The sequence below is a fragment of the Carassius auratus genome, chromosome 21, assembly GCF_003368295.1.
Source record: "Carassius auratus strain Wakin chromosome 21, ASM336829v1, whole genome shotgun sequence".
Classification (NCBI taxonomy): domain Eukaryota; kingdom Metazoa; phylum Chordata; class Actinopteri; order Cypriniformes; family Cyprinidae; genus Carassius; species Carassius auratus.
Genome location: NC_039263.1, coordinates 14,640,387 through 14,654,787, shown reverse-complemented (window position 1 = coordinate 14,654,787; position 14,401 = coordinate 14,640,387). Strand labels below are relative to the sequence as shown.

Sequence of the window (14,401 nt, the reverse complement as noted above, 5' to 3'; positions counted from 1 at the left end):
TTATAAAAGCAAACCTGCCATCCTACATCAATCAAAAATTAATTTAGTATGCGCAGAATAACGTTAGAAATCTATGCAGATGCATTAATTGACTGTTCCTTTCATTTAAATTGTGTATTATCATTCTTTCTTTTATTCCATCTTTCTTTTAATAAAATATAAATACACGTATGAATAAACAGCACTACCAGTGCTGCTGATGCAGTCCGTCTCAATATTCCCTAGCAACCAAACATCCTCAAACATCGCGATACTGCACGGGGACAGAAGAAACATGGCGACGTCTAATTTATTGAAGGTAGGAGGTCCCTGAATGTGAGAATATTTTGCATCGTTTGCGTCTTCCGTTATGTTATGACAGCGATGCCATGACCCTGTCTCTGTCCTCTATTAATTGCATCGCTAAACATGACATGGTGACTCAAAACCACATTGTTTGAATTGCTGATTGTATGTAACGTTAGGGGTTTTGTACTATTATTATAATGTTTAGGGATGATAACGTATTTAAGGATGCCTTTTCTCACAAAACTTACTGCTATCTATCACAAGGCTGCATATAAATGAATAGAAAATATAAATACATGCGTATTTAGTTTTCCTCAACAAAGTTGCAACATTGCAGATTATTTAAATGCTACATTTATTCAGCCTGTGTATATTTATGTCAAGCCTGAAACTCACCTGCTGCCTCTCGTTTCTGACCACACAGCTTTAATACTCTATATCTACATGTGTTAAATTGAAGTTAACCTTCTGTTACTGTTTTGTTTGAATACTTGACAGGAAGTGAAATAATCAAAATTCTCCTCTCTTATTTCTTTTTTTATAAATGCATAAAGCCTATAATAATTTTAAAGAAATGTTTATTGTTCTTGTTCTCCTTTCTCAGAATAAAGGTTCCCTGCAGTTTGAAGACAAATGGGATTTGATGCGGCCCATTGTTTTGAAGTTATTACGTCAGGAGTCAGTTACTAAGCAGCAGTGGTTCGATTTGTTCTCGTAAGTTGTCATCGATGTGAGATAGTTATTATTTTTTTATTTTTTTATTAAACGGATGGCACTGTTTGGGTCTGATGGTCAATAACATCAGTCATGACTAACAAGAAGTTTTAAACCATAGTTTAGATTACTTAAACATTACACAACGAATACAGTCAGATTTAAGACTGTCTCTTAATAGTATGTTTGATTTGCAGAGACGTTCATGCGGTGTGTTTATGGGATGACAAAGGCCCGGCAAAGATTCACCTGGCACTTAAAGAAGACATCCTAGATTTCATCAAGCAAGCACAGGCAGTACGTACTGTATACCGATTTTGCACATACAATAATATGAAGTAAGTAAATTTTTTTCTGTCTTATTCCAGTAATCCCAAATTTTTCAATGCATATTGTTTCTATTCTTACTCTTTCCGATCTACTTCAGAGAGTACTCAGTCATCAGGATGACACTGCTTTGCTTAAAGCTTACATTGTGGAGTGGAGGAAGTTCTTCACACAGTGTGATATTCTACCTAAGCCCTTCTGCAAGTTGGAAATCACTCTGCTGGGCAACCAGGGAAGCAATAAGAAGTCCAATGTTGAAGACAGTATTGTTAGAAAGGTGGATTCTCTTTCTGCATTTTGACCGTATACTTCACATCAATTTATATTATACTGCCTTATCATTTAAATGCAAATATTACTGTAACAACTGATGCATAACATCATCAGTATACACATTTATCCTAATCATTTGTTGTTTTATTTTATTTATTTATTTTGCTTAAGCTTATGCTGGACACGTGGAACGAGTCTATATTCTGTAATATAAAGAACCGGCTCCAGGACAGTGCCATGAAACTGGTCCATGCTGAGAGATTAGGAGAAGCGTTCGACTCGCAGCTTGTCATTGGAGTGCGAGAGTCATATGGTAAAGCTCTCATAAAACTAAGCCACTCGGGTTCTGTCCAGATGGACCTCTCCTGATGGACGCTCCTGTCCTCTGTCTTACAGTGAACTTGTGTTCCAACGCTGATGACAAGCTCCAGATCTATAGAGAGAATTTTGAGAAGGCATATCAAGATTCCACTGAGAGGTTCTACAAGACACAAGCACCTTCCTATCTGCAACAGAACGGCGTTCAGAATTATATGAAATATGTGAGTTTGTTTTCAAACTGCTGTATTGCCTAAACTAGAAAAATATTGGTGACACTAGTGCAAGTCATTACTACTGTAGTGTTACAGCTGTCAAGTAATAATTTGAATATAATAATTATTTATGAATTAACTTGTTATATATATTTTTTTATTTAATAGTGCAGTTGTATTACAATGAAAGTGCAATTCTGTCTTAGAAACAATATTATTGTTATTAATTTATTATTGTATAATCTAGGGATGCACGATAATATCGGCACAACATCGGTATCGGCCGATAAAAGCTTAAAATGACCATTATCGGTATCGGCCGATATGAATATTTCTGCCGATGAGCAAAACCGATATTCTCCAAGTGAAATAATTGACCTGTTTTTCAGATGTGAATGTCTGTCTACATTTGTAAAATAATAAATTTATGGTAGAATCAGTACAGAAGACATACATGGATTTCTCTTCAGTAAAATTAAAGTTTAAATATATCAGTATATATTTGTATATATATCGATATCGGTATCGGCATCGGCCAAAATTATTTAGAAAATATCGGCATATCGATATCGGCCAAAATCCAATATCGTGCATCCCTAGTATAATCACATTCAGTTAATTCCTTTCAGTTATAAAATTAGTAGTGCTGTCAAACGATTAATCGCATTCAAAATAAACATTTTTATTTACATAATGTATGTGTGTGTACTAAATATATTTATTATGCATGTAAAAATACACATAGTATATATTTTGAAAGTATTTACACGTATTTACATGTATATATTTATATTTATATAATTTATATTTATATATAAATATATTTAATGTTTGAACAGTATTTTTCTGAAATATATGTATCCGTTTGTGAATTTATATATATATATATATATATATATATATATATACAGTGACAGCACACACACACATATATTATGTGAACAAAAATGCTTATTTTGGATGCGATTAATTGCAATTAACCGTTTGACAGCACTGAAAATAAGTTTTTTGCGTATAATCTTGTGACAGTTCTTTCCTGTAGAATCAAAAATGGTATGGAATAGCTTCAGATTTCTAACAAGCTTTTGTGTATGAATGGTAAATCTCAGCACATATCTTGAAGTGTCACAGTATTTGAGAGTTGTTCATCCCAGGTGGCACTTTTGATTGACAGGCAGATGGCAAGTTAAGAGAAGAGGAGAAGCGAGCACTTCGATATCTGGAAACCAGACGTGAATGTAACTCCGTCCAGGCAGTGAGTGTTCCCTGCTCCGAAACAAGACCCTGTGGTGCCGCATTATTAAATAATGCTCAGTGTGTAGTTTGCATTTGTCTTTCTCACTTAATAACATTGGGTGCTCGGTTTGTGTCTTTTGCGTTCTTCAAGCTAATGGAGTGTTGTGTGAATGCGCTGGTGACGTCATTTAAAGAAACAATCCTGGCTGAGTGTCCGGGAATGATCAAGCGGAATGAGACAGAGAGTGAGTACGGCAGGAGCTCAGGCACCAAAGGCTCAGCGAGTTCAGGTTGGCAATAGGATACGGTTCCCATCTATATCTTGCCAAAAACCTCCCCACCAATCCCACCATCTGTGTGCTTATGTGCCGACCACTGAGTCCACCAACCCATTTCAGCTTAAACAAATGCAACAGTTTACAACTATTGTATGTAAAGGGAAGGAAATGCCAAATGTTTGCATCAGTAATGCCTACAGTAGTTTAACTCATTTGGTCTTTTTGCTTTAGAGCTTCTTATATAGGATCATGATAACAGCATTTTTTATGTTACTTAAATGTGATTGTTCTGCCATTGGTGTGTTACTGCAGAGCTGCACCTCATGTTCTCGCTGATGGACAAAGTGCCCAGTGGTATTGAGCCTATGCTGAAAAACCTGGAGGATCATATCTTGAGCGCAGGTCTGGCTGATATGGTGGCCTCAGCGGAAACCATTACCACAGTGAGTTGAGACGGTAGCTGCTTTTTGTTATAAGACAGATGCATCATGGATATATGCGTCCAGTTTTTGAACGATCTAGATAATATATGATATGTTACTGACATTTGTTTTAATTTCGCAGGACTCTGAAAAATATGTTGAGCAGCTCCTAACATTGTTTAACCGCTTTAGTAAATTAGTCAAGGAAGCATTCCAAGATGATCCACGTTTCCTAACAGCCAGGGATAAAGTAAGTCTCAAAAGATTTTATCCTTAAGTCCAAACCATTCACTGTAAAAGAAAAAATATATATATTTATAAATTTGATTATATTTATTGTATAAAATATTATTGCAGTCTAATCATATAAACTATATAAATATAATGTACATTACTGTTCAAAAGGTTAGGGCAGTAAGTTTTTTTAATATTTTTTAAAAGTAGTTTTTTAATTAAAAATGGATGCATTAAATTGATTAAAACTTACAGTTTTAATTGCAGTGCAGTTATAATGTTACAAAAGATTTCAGTTTTAAATAAATAATGTTCTTTTTAAATTTCTTTTAAAAAATCCTTAAGATATATGAACTGTTTTCAACACTGACGTTAACAAATGTTTATTGAGCACCATCATTTCTGAAGGATCATGTGAAACTGGAGTAATGGCTGCTGAAAATTAGGCTTTACCATCACAGGAATCAATTACATTTCAAAACATGTTAAAATAGATAAGTTATTTATTTGAATAATATTTTATAGTATTACAGTATAGGCAATATACTGTAAATGCACCCAAACTTTTTTAAAAATAATGTACCGTTAAAGTGGAAAAGTGGTTTCCATTTGTCCAGTCTTTTTATTTCATTTTTTTTTCATTTTATTTGTGTTTACGCAGGCATACAAAGCAGTAGTGAATGACGCTACAATATTTAAACTAGAGCTCCCTCTAAAACAGAAAGGGTATGGGTCTTAATATATACATATTTATCTTCTAAAAAATAGTTTTGTATCTTTTTGTTCTAAGAATATATTTTAAATATAGCCACAGATGGTTTGGGTTGCATTATTTCTTCTTTGTTTGCAGTGTGGGTCTGAAAACACAACCAGAGTCAAAATGTCCAGAGCTGCTGGCCAACTACTGCGATATGCTCCTTAGAAAGACCCCACTGAGCAAGAAACTCACCTCAGAGGAAATAGAGGCCAAGCTGAAGGAAGTGGTGAGTGAGTGGGTGGAGTAACCAGTAATTAGTTTTTTTTTTTTATTGTGGCAGTGTTCTCACAAATGTTTCTCACACCTCTGTTTGCAGTTGTCAGATCAGATGCAGTGTTTTAATTGTCTCTTTTTATGTACTGATTACAGCTCTTGGTTCTAAAGTATGTTCAGAACAAAGACGTCTTCATGAGGTACCACAAAGCGCACTTGACCCGCAGGCTAATTCTTGACATTTCTGCAGACAGTGAGATTGAAGAGAACATGGTGGAGTGGCTCAGGGTAAGAGGGCTTGAAAGCACGCTTATGATGGATGAAAGACTTTTTAGTCAATCTCTTTAAGTGACTTTTGTGTTTGTGTACAGGAGGTTGGGATGCCAGCCGATTATGTGAACAAGCTCGCCAGAATGTTCCAGGACATCAAAGTATCAGAAGATTTAAATCAGTCCTTTAAAGAAATGCACAAACACAACAAACTTGCATTACCAGGTCAGATATACCACTTATGAACGGATGCTTCTGAACTATTCTATTGTAACTTTGAACTAATTATTATTTATGTCTCGACACTACAGCTGACTCAGTCAATATAAAGATCTTGAATGCAGGAGCTTGGTCTCGGAGTTCAGAGAAAGTGTTTGTATCCCTGCCCACCGAACTAGAAGATCTCATTCCTGAGGTTGAGGAGTTTTACAAGAAAAATCACAGTGGCAGAAAATTACACTGGCACCATTTGATGTCCAATGGCATTGTGAGTAGCAGCTTCAGTCCTTTGTATAACAGCATGCTCGCTCTACTTCCTTGGAAAATAGGGGACACCCAAAAGCAGCCTCTTCCCATTGAGACTAATTTGTGTGCTTTGTACTGTCACCAGTAAAAAGCACTGAACTTTTGATGCTTGCAAGCTCTACTACTGTGAATTGTGTTGATGCAAACTTAAATGTCAGTATTGTTTCTGCTACACTGGAGATTCTGCCTTGACTTTGGCATTTTATCGGGGTTTGTTGTGTCAAGGGAGGGAACAGATCAAGATTGGTTTCATCTCTTCTGTCGCTAGATCACATTCAAGAATGAAGTTGGGCAGTATGATTTAGAAGTCACGACATTCCAGTTAGCTGTGCTGTTTGCCTGGAACCAAAGGCCCAGAGAGAGGATCAGCTTTGAGAATCTGAAACTGGCCACAGAGCTTCCAGACGCTGAGCTGCGCCGGACTCTCTGGGTAATAGTGTCTTTATTTTGTTAACATTTCCACAACTGTGTTTAAATAGGAAGGACATGATCATGTGGAATGCGAATGAAAGGATCTCATGTGACATCGACTTTACTAAATCCTTTGTTTTTGTTTGTTTTTTGTTTTAAACGTATAGTCTCTTGTAGCTTTCCCCAAACTAAAGCGTCAAGTGTTGTCGTATGAACCTGTGGTGGGCTCTCCTAAAGGCTTTGCAGAAGGCACTGTATTTTACATCAATCAAGAGTTTTCTTTAATGTAAGCACAATCATTAAACACTAGCTGCATTTGATGAAGAATGATGAAGAATTTAAAGAAAACTTGTTAACATATATCATAAGTCATGCACATATTTTCATCACTTTCCATGCACTACTGATCTTTAGGGGTTGGAATGATTTTTACATTACTCACCAAGGATATTTACATTTGTTAAAAATATAGTAAATGTTAAATATTTTTACAGTTTAATATTACTTTTTCTACTTCAGTGTATTTTAAAATGTAATTTATTACATTTAATTATCATGTGGTGGCAACGCTGAATTTTTTATATCCATTAGTGTGACGTGATGATCAGAAATCGTTCCATTATGCTGATTGTGTGCTTAAGAAACATTTCTTTTTATGGCATTCCTAATGTTTTTGGAAATTTATGTCATTTAGATCAATTGAATGCATCTTTGTTTAAAATAACTTTAAGTTTCTTTAAAAAAAAAAAATCTTATTAAAACCCAAACATTTGAGTAGGTAATCACAATTATCTATAAGTAAGTATCATAATACATATCCAAGAAGATACATTGCTGGACTATTAGATTATATTAGGAATTATTGCATGTTTCAACTAACCACAGTTCAGTTAAAAATCTCTTCTGCACAGAAAAAACTCAAAGGTCCAAAAAAGAGGGAAGATCAATTTGATTGGTCGATTACAACTCACCACAGAGAGAATGCGTGAAGAGGAAAATGAGGGCATAGTGCAACTTAGGATATTACGCACACAGGTAATGAAATCACATTCACATGGTCTTAATGATTGAAATATGTGTTTGTGTATTTAAAAATATATCCCCATTTTTGATCAATGCTCAGGTAATTAAACTATAAATTAATTCAAAGTTTGAATTAGTAGTGATTTTATGAGGTGCATGCTGGGATGCGTTTCAAACAGTGTTGAAGGAGATCCCATGTAAGATGGGCACCTGTTGGCTGCTTTTCCTTCACCATCTGGTCCAACTTATCCATTATTATTTTTTTATGTGAAATTGTTAGTTTTTTAAACATATTCATATGCAGGCATTTTAAATACAGTTAACATTTGTCTACTAAACTAAATTCAAACATTTAATCATAAACCCTTATATCAAAACTATGAGAAACATTTCAGACCAAACATTTCCCTGATACTCTGATGTAAACATCAGTTGTCACCAAGCTCTTCTTCCTCACTCTGTACAGGAAGCTATCATTCAGATCATGAAGATGAGGAAGAGGATCAGCAACGCCCAGCTTCAGACGGAGCTGGTGGAGATCCTTAAGAACATGTTTCTGCCCCAGAAAAAGATGATCAAAGAGCAGATTGAGTGGCTAATAGAACACAAATACATCAAACGGGACGAGACGGACATTAACACATTTATCTACATGGCGTAGCCGACCACGCCCAGTGCACTCTGGGACGTTTTGTGTTAGACACTAGTCCTCCTTTGGAGGATTCCATATCTGATTGCAGCCCATTGCCCAGCCTGGTCTGCTGGGTGATTGACTAGATTTATCTCAAGGCACATCACGTTGAGAAATTGCTGACAAATCCCTGCCTTACTTCACAAATCTATGAAATTAATAAAACAAACTTTGGAAGAAATAGAAGAGTAAAGTGAGCAGAATCTGTGTGGCTAATTTATATGTGTCTTGTGCAATCTTCTTATTATGTTTCACCCCCTTCAACGTCAATTTAATACTTTGCACCAGGTGAAAACATTGCTTTATGTCCTAAAAAAAAAAAAGGCTTAAAAAGCCACCCAGCTGTGTTCATTTTGAGTTCACTGCTGGCTTATCAAATTAACCTAGCTCTAAACATCCAATGACACACATGCAAACAACACATGCCTTATATTGCCTTAAGAAAACTTAAAGTTCAGGCCAGTGGTGTTTTTAACATCAAATTATCCTCATGATTCACAGCATTGTATGTTATTGCACAGAACTACAGGCCTCAGGCGGTTTTTCCTCCTCAGTTGTTTTACCCATCAGCTCACAGTCTCTGCTTAGCGTGTCCCTGTTTGTCTCCCTAGTGGCAAGTGAGCAATGCACACTGCCGCTGTCCATGGTGCTGATGCGATGCCCACTTGCTTCTGACTAATATTGGGAGAATAGTATTATATTGGGTCACACGCTAATGCTCTTGAATATTGCACTCAATCTGACAAAAACGACAGAATGCATCATTATTTATTGTTACAATCACAGTGTTACTGTCAGCGTGTGTGCATGGGTATACATTGGTTTCTACCCCGCCGCACATGCTCAGACTAGGAGAACCCCTCCGCTCGTAGGCCCCTCCCAGACACGCGTGAGAGTGATCCGGAGCTCGGAGAAGAGCCTCAGTTGCACGGGACCGCAAGAACGTCGCTGGATCCCGGGAGGAACGGAAAGAGAAAGACGCTACCGTGGGACTGGAGTTGTGCTCAGGTATTAGATTATTTCTCAGGCAGCGAGGCCGTGCGGGTCTGTTAAACAAGCGCTGTGTGTCATCTGATCGAATTTTACATGCGAGTCTGTTATTATCCGAACAAACGAGATGAGCGCGCTGATTTATGTTGCTCGCCTTGCGTTTTAAGCGCGAGAGGTAAAGCTTGCCACTTGACGGGACTCGTGCAGAGGCGATAAAATAATATTCCGATTGTATTAGATGTAGATTCGTAGCATAAATGGTCATGTATTTAAAGCTAGTGTGGGGACTGGAAGCCTACTGCATCTCTGCTGTGCATTTGGGCAAAGTACAAGTAGAGCCCAATTGTTCTTGAACACGAAAGGAAATCACTTTCCGTTGTATGACGCTAATTAGTTGTCCCCATGTTTCGCGTTTCTTATTAAAATAAGTTTGACCACCAGGCTGACAGGAGTGGACAGTCCCTCGGTGCTTTACGGGAACCTTACTAACGTTAACCTAGAACGCAACAATCATCTGATGACATGTTTTTGATAATTGTTAAATAATTCATCGGAAGGGAGACCCGGTATATCGCTGTGTAAAGCAATTTATGCGTTTCAAGAATTATGCATGCATTAGTTAATAACACATTATAAAATCAAGTCGGTACCAGTGTTTCAGAACATGCTACCTGTGGTGCCTAGCTAGTCTAGATGATGGTTGACCAGACACCGTATTCTAAAGACAGCTTGACCACCTTAAACTGATCAATTTGTAGCTGGTTTGTTGCTAATCCAAGTTGTTTTACCAGAATGAAAATCAGGCTGGAAACCAGCTACCATCTAAAGATTGATTTTACAGGCTAGTTGACTTGATTTTACTACTCCGTCGAGTTCATTAAGTCTGTTCTAGATTGTCTAAATTTGTCCAATCTGGTAAATAGCTGATTGACTAGACATTGACTGTGTGTCTTAAACTGGTATGGACAACTGGTAGGTGGTTTATTTATTTCTAAGTTGGTTTACCAGCTAATGACCAACTCTGACTGGCTAGAAACCAGCTATCATCTTAAGATGGATTTTCCAGTCAACTTGTCTAATTTACTACTCTAACTAGTTCACTAGTTCTGTTATAGCTTGTCTAAGACGGCCTTTAGCTTGTTAACCAGTCAGCATGTTCTAAAAGCCAACTTGACCATCTTAAATTGGTGTGACCAGTTGCTAGCTGGTGTGTTTACCAGCTAATGAACATTTGAATTCAATTAGTTAGATGGCTTACCAGCTAATTACAATCTTAGACTTGATGGAAACCAGCTACCATGTCTCTTGATTCTCCATCGGGGCTAAAGGACTTCACTAATCTAACCAGTTCTATTCATAGCTTATTATCTGGATGACCAGCCACCATGTTTCATAAACCAGCTTGACCACCATAAATGTGATGACTAACTAGTAGCTGATTTGTTAGTGGTCCAAGTTTGTTTACCATCGAATGGGTATCATCTAAGACTAGCTAGAATCCAGCCACCATCTTTTAGCACGAACAGTAAACATTATCAGTTTACTAATCAAGCTAGTCCACAATTGTTTATTGAAATGGGTGTTAATTAGCACAAAATTAGTAATAAATTTTTTTTTATCAAAACTTGCAATAAGTGATATAACAATAGGTTGATGATGAGATGGTTCAATGAAGATTATTCTTTGTAAGACTAAAGAAAAGAAAGTGTTGAGATTACATTACCTGAAGTGTAATGTAAAATATTATGTTATTGATAACCACGGTAGTCATGCGATCTGTAGACTGAATTTCAGCAGTAACCCATCCAAAACTGACTGCAGTACATTTTAAATTTAGCATATTTTGAAATAGTGATGGATGTTTTGAGTGTTCGTTGTAATTCATAGAGTGTGACTGGTAATTCTAGGCATACCGTAAGGTTTTTGCGATGACTTACTACATGTATTCATGAGGTGGCTGCAGTGACGCAGCTGGGATACCCTGAAATGGTGATTGTCAGAAAGGGGAGGAGGTTTTCATCAAGCTCTTTGGTGCACTGTCTCTCTGCCTGCTTCCTCTCTAGCACTCCTTCTACTAACACAGCACGAGTTTCTATACATGTATGTGGGATTTATCAATCCGTGGGATTCATACAGTGCATTTTCTTTAGGAACTAGGCGAAATGCTTAATAGTGCTGAGACTATAAACCACATCAACCCACTAATGCGCTTGTCAAACTTTCATGAGCTAGCAGTATATAAGTTGGGTGTGAGAGAGATTCAAAAGAACTCTATCTGTCTGTCAACTTGCACATTACATCTGTCATTAGGCATTGCACATTCATAAAGCCTTATGAACAGATGCATATGGTAATCAAATAATATTCTTGCTGCTTCGATCCCTCTGTTCTACTCTTTGGTTTCCTGAGATGTGAATTCCACTTGCAAGCCTCAGCACTTCCTACCTGCTTCCTCCCATCAGGAGGTAGAGGAGAGACCGTTTGCCTGTGCGGTGGTCTCACTGATGTCACGAATCAGTCACGAGTTGAGGCCAGGCACCATCTGCCATGCTGGCTGTCCATCTGCAGTGTTTTCATTTCCCCAGGTGCTCCAATCAAGTGTACTGCACAATCAACTTAAACGCGTTTCCAGTACCAAACCAGTCCATAGTCGTGTACAAACACATTCTCTCTGTTTTAAAAAGTGAGATGTAATAAAGCAGGGGAAATTACAGGTTCCATACAAGTTAAGCTAAATTTAATGCATTTGTGCAGCGATGTTGATTACCACAAAAATTGATTTCTGCTTTTCTTGGGGTAAAGCAAACAAAAACCTGGTTTAAAAATGAGGTATACTTCCAATGAGAGTGAATGAGGGCAAATAGTGAACTTTAAATTCCTCACTATAGTCTTGATTTGTAATTAAAACACCTGCAAAAATGATCATTTAAACAGCTTTACAGCTCAAATGTTTTAACAGCAAATAATATAAATACTGTTATATAATGAATTATACATTTCACATTTATGCGTTTAAATCCTCCACAATTTGTCCCAGTTCACATTTATATGTAAGTTTCTCACAATAACATAGAATTTAGCTTTTCTTAAAAAAATTTTTTTTTAAAAAAAATACTTTTTTGAGGTAATCAGGTTTTGTAAATTATTATTATTATTATTTATATACTATTGTAGTATGTAACTTTTTTTAGTAAGCAAGTTTTGGTTAACAGTAACAACACTGTTGGTAAAAGCTTACAACCTTTCAAGCTTACATTACTTATATCCAATCCAGAATATTTTAACAACATGCATGCATAATATTGTTATTATTGTTATTAGAATCGCCAATAAGATGAGAAAGAAGCTTCATCCCACATTTAATAACTTGATATTGGTTGATCCTATAATGATGAAGCTGTTATTGTGTAAGACTCCAGTCTTAACATGTTCTCTGCAGAGCTGGCCGTAGAATGACATATGCTAAAGTTTTCTGTCATTAGTGCAGAGAGAATGGACAGAAAGCTGAAGACATAATTAATCTTCCTGAAGCTCTGGGAGTGGAGATGAATAATTCACCGCAGCTCGGCTTGCTCAGCTCCCGAAACTAGCCTCTGAGAGAGCTGTGATTGACAGGCTGCCCATGCATTTCAGACAACACATCGGAAAAATGTGCGGAGAAATGGACAGAAAAGATCCTTTTCTGTAGATCTGGGCAGATATGGCGTGTTGGGAGTGGCGTCTCTTGGTAAGATGTTCTCAAGTTTCGCTCATCTGAACTACTTTCAAACTCTTGAATAGCTCTTATAGACTCATTCGATCAAAAAAAAGGTATTCCCCAGTCAATGGAAAAGGGGTGCTTAACTGACACACTCATCCCAGTAGGCAGACTCTGAGCAGTCTCTAATACAACCCTGTAATGATACATTACGGTTCAACCTGGATTGGAAGCAAAGTGCCCCTGCAGCGCCGAGCCACAGTGACATGGTTGTTCTACAGGTACACTTCTTGCCAAGCAGAGTAAATGTGTGTTGTAGATTATCAGTACTAGACGGACTGGTTCCTTTCCATATCTAAAAGAAAGCAGTTGTACTGCAATCGTATATCTTTTGTTTGTCTATTCTAATTACGGTTTTAGACTCTCTGTCTCATGGAGTCTGGCCAGCTGCACACTTTTGACTTAGTTTGGTCCACTTTGCAGCTTACTCTGACCTGGAAATGCCCACTTAGAAAGGAAAAACAACATCTGAGCAATATGCAAAGTGACCAGCTAGAGATTTATTTTATTTGCCATTAGGTTATATGTCCAAAAAGTTCCCAGATATTTGTTTTTTTAATCATGTATTCACTAAAGCTGCAGTTTGATAAAAAAAAAAAAAAATGCAGTAAAAACTATAATATTGTGAAAATAATTTGTTTTAATATAATATAAATGTATTTTTTTCCTGTGATGGCAAATCATAGCCATTCCTTTAGTCTTCAGTGTCACATGATCCTTTAGAAATCATTCTTATATACTGATTTAGTGAGAAATTGAATAATAATACGTAACAAACAAAAACATGAGAAAATATTATATATATTATTAAAATATTAATAATATTAATATTGATAAGAGTACATTACATTTTACAATGCTCGTAAGCAGATTACAGTTACTTTTTATGGATTACATGATTACCTAACCCTCACGGGAAAGTGTGCACCTTTTTACTTTCTCAAAAAAACTCATTCTGTATGGTTTATAAGCCTTTTGAAAAACGGGGACATGGGTTATGTCCTCATAAGTCACCCTCTGCTTGTAATACCTGTGTCATATCCATGTCATTATAAAAACTTGTGTCTTGATATGTCACAAAAACATGCACACAAACACACACACACACACACACACACAAATATTCCTGTTGAATAAGCTGATGAGATCTTTACCTGAGCTGACAGTGTACTGTGTCTGCACTGCATCTGTTTCACATTGCCAAATCTCTCTCTCTCTCTCTCTCTCTCTCTCTCTCTCTCTCTCTCTGGTGTTGTCCCTATGTAGGCTGAAAGATGTTCTCCTCTGTGAAGGCCTATGAGGGGCAGCAGTACTCCACCCTCAAGAGGCAGTGTCTACTGAGTGGACGTCTGTTCGAGGACCCCCTGTTCCCGGCCGTGGATGACTCCCTCTTCTACCTGGGTAACAGGATCGGCCGTGTGCACTGGAAAAGACCTGGGGTCAGTGCTCAGAACTAAAG

General features: G+C 37.1%; 2 protein-coding genes across 3 annotated transcripts in view; both read left to right on the top strand.

The window, feature by feature from the left end:
- The first annotated feature begins 260 nt into the window (after positions 1–260).
- Positions 261–8,371, top strand: cul5b (cullin 5b). 2 transcript variants are annotated; one of them, XM_026197088.1, is made up of 19 exons: positions 261–298; positions 893–1,002; positions 1,200–1,299; positions 1,430–1,606; positions 1,774–1,915; positions 1,999–2,144; positions 3,310–3,390; positions 3,523–3,616; positions 3,962–4,092; positions 4,214–4,321; positions 4,967–5,031; positions 5,156–5,288; positions 5,432–5,563; positions 5,647–5,770; positions 5,857–6,032; positions 6,339–6,500; positions 6,649–6,767; positions 7,393–7,516; positions 7,971–8,371. In XM_026197088.1, the coding sequence occupies exons 1-19, from the start codon at positions 275–277 to the stop codon at positions 8,163–8,165; spliced, it is 2,343 nt and encodes a 780-aa protein (XP_026052873.1). In that variant the 5' UTR covers positions 261–274; the 3' UTR covers positions 8,166–8,371. The 2 variants fall into 2 exon arrangements, with proteins under 2 accessions (XP_026052873.1, XP_026052872.1); XM_026197087.1 differs by having other exon boundaries at positions 3,523–3,661.
- Positions 8,372–9,090: 719 nt separating this feature from the next.
- The window catches only part of capn5b (calpain 5b), a 29,639-nt gene continuing 24,328 nt past the window's right edge, over positions 9,091–14,401 (top strand). The window contains exons 1-2 of the mRNA XM_026196209.1: positions 9,091–9,203; positions 14,209–14,381. Coding sequence (XP_026051994.1) covers positions 14,217–14,381 — 165 coding nt within the window. The 5' untranslated portion in view covers positions 9,091–9,203; positions 14,209–14,216. The remainder of the gene's footprint in view (positions 9,204–14,208; positions 14,382–14,401) is intronic.

Bases quoted from the DNA above. Each gene is read 5' to 3' on its own strand.
- cul5b (XM_026197087.1), top strand. From the start codon at position 275: ATGGCGACGTCTAATTTATTGAAG. The intron at 4,093-4,213 runs GTGAGTTGAGAC...TTAATTTCGCAG, and splicing joins CAGCGGAAACCATTACCACA to GACTCTGAAAAATATGTTGA. The intron at 7,517-7,970 runs GTAATGAAATCA...CACTCTGTACAG, and splicing joins TTAGGATATTACGCACACAG to GAAGCTATCATTCAGATCAT.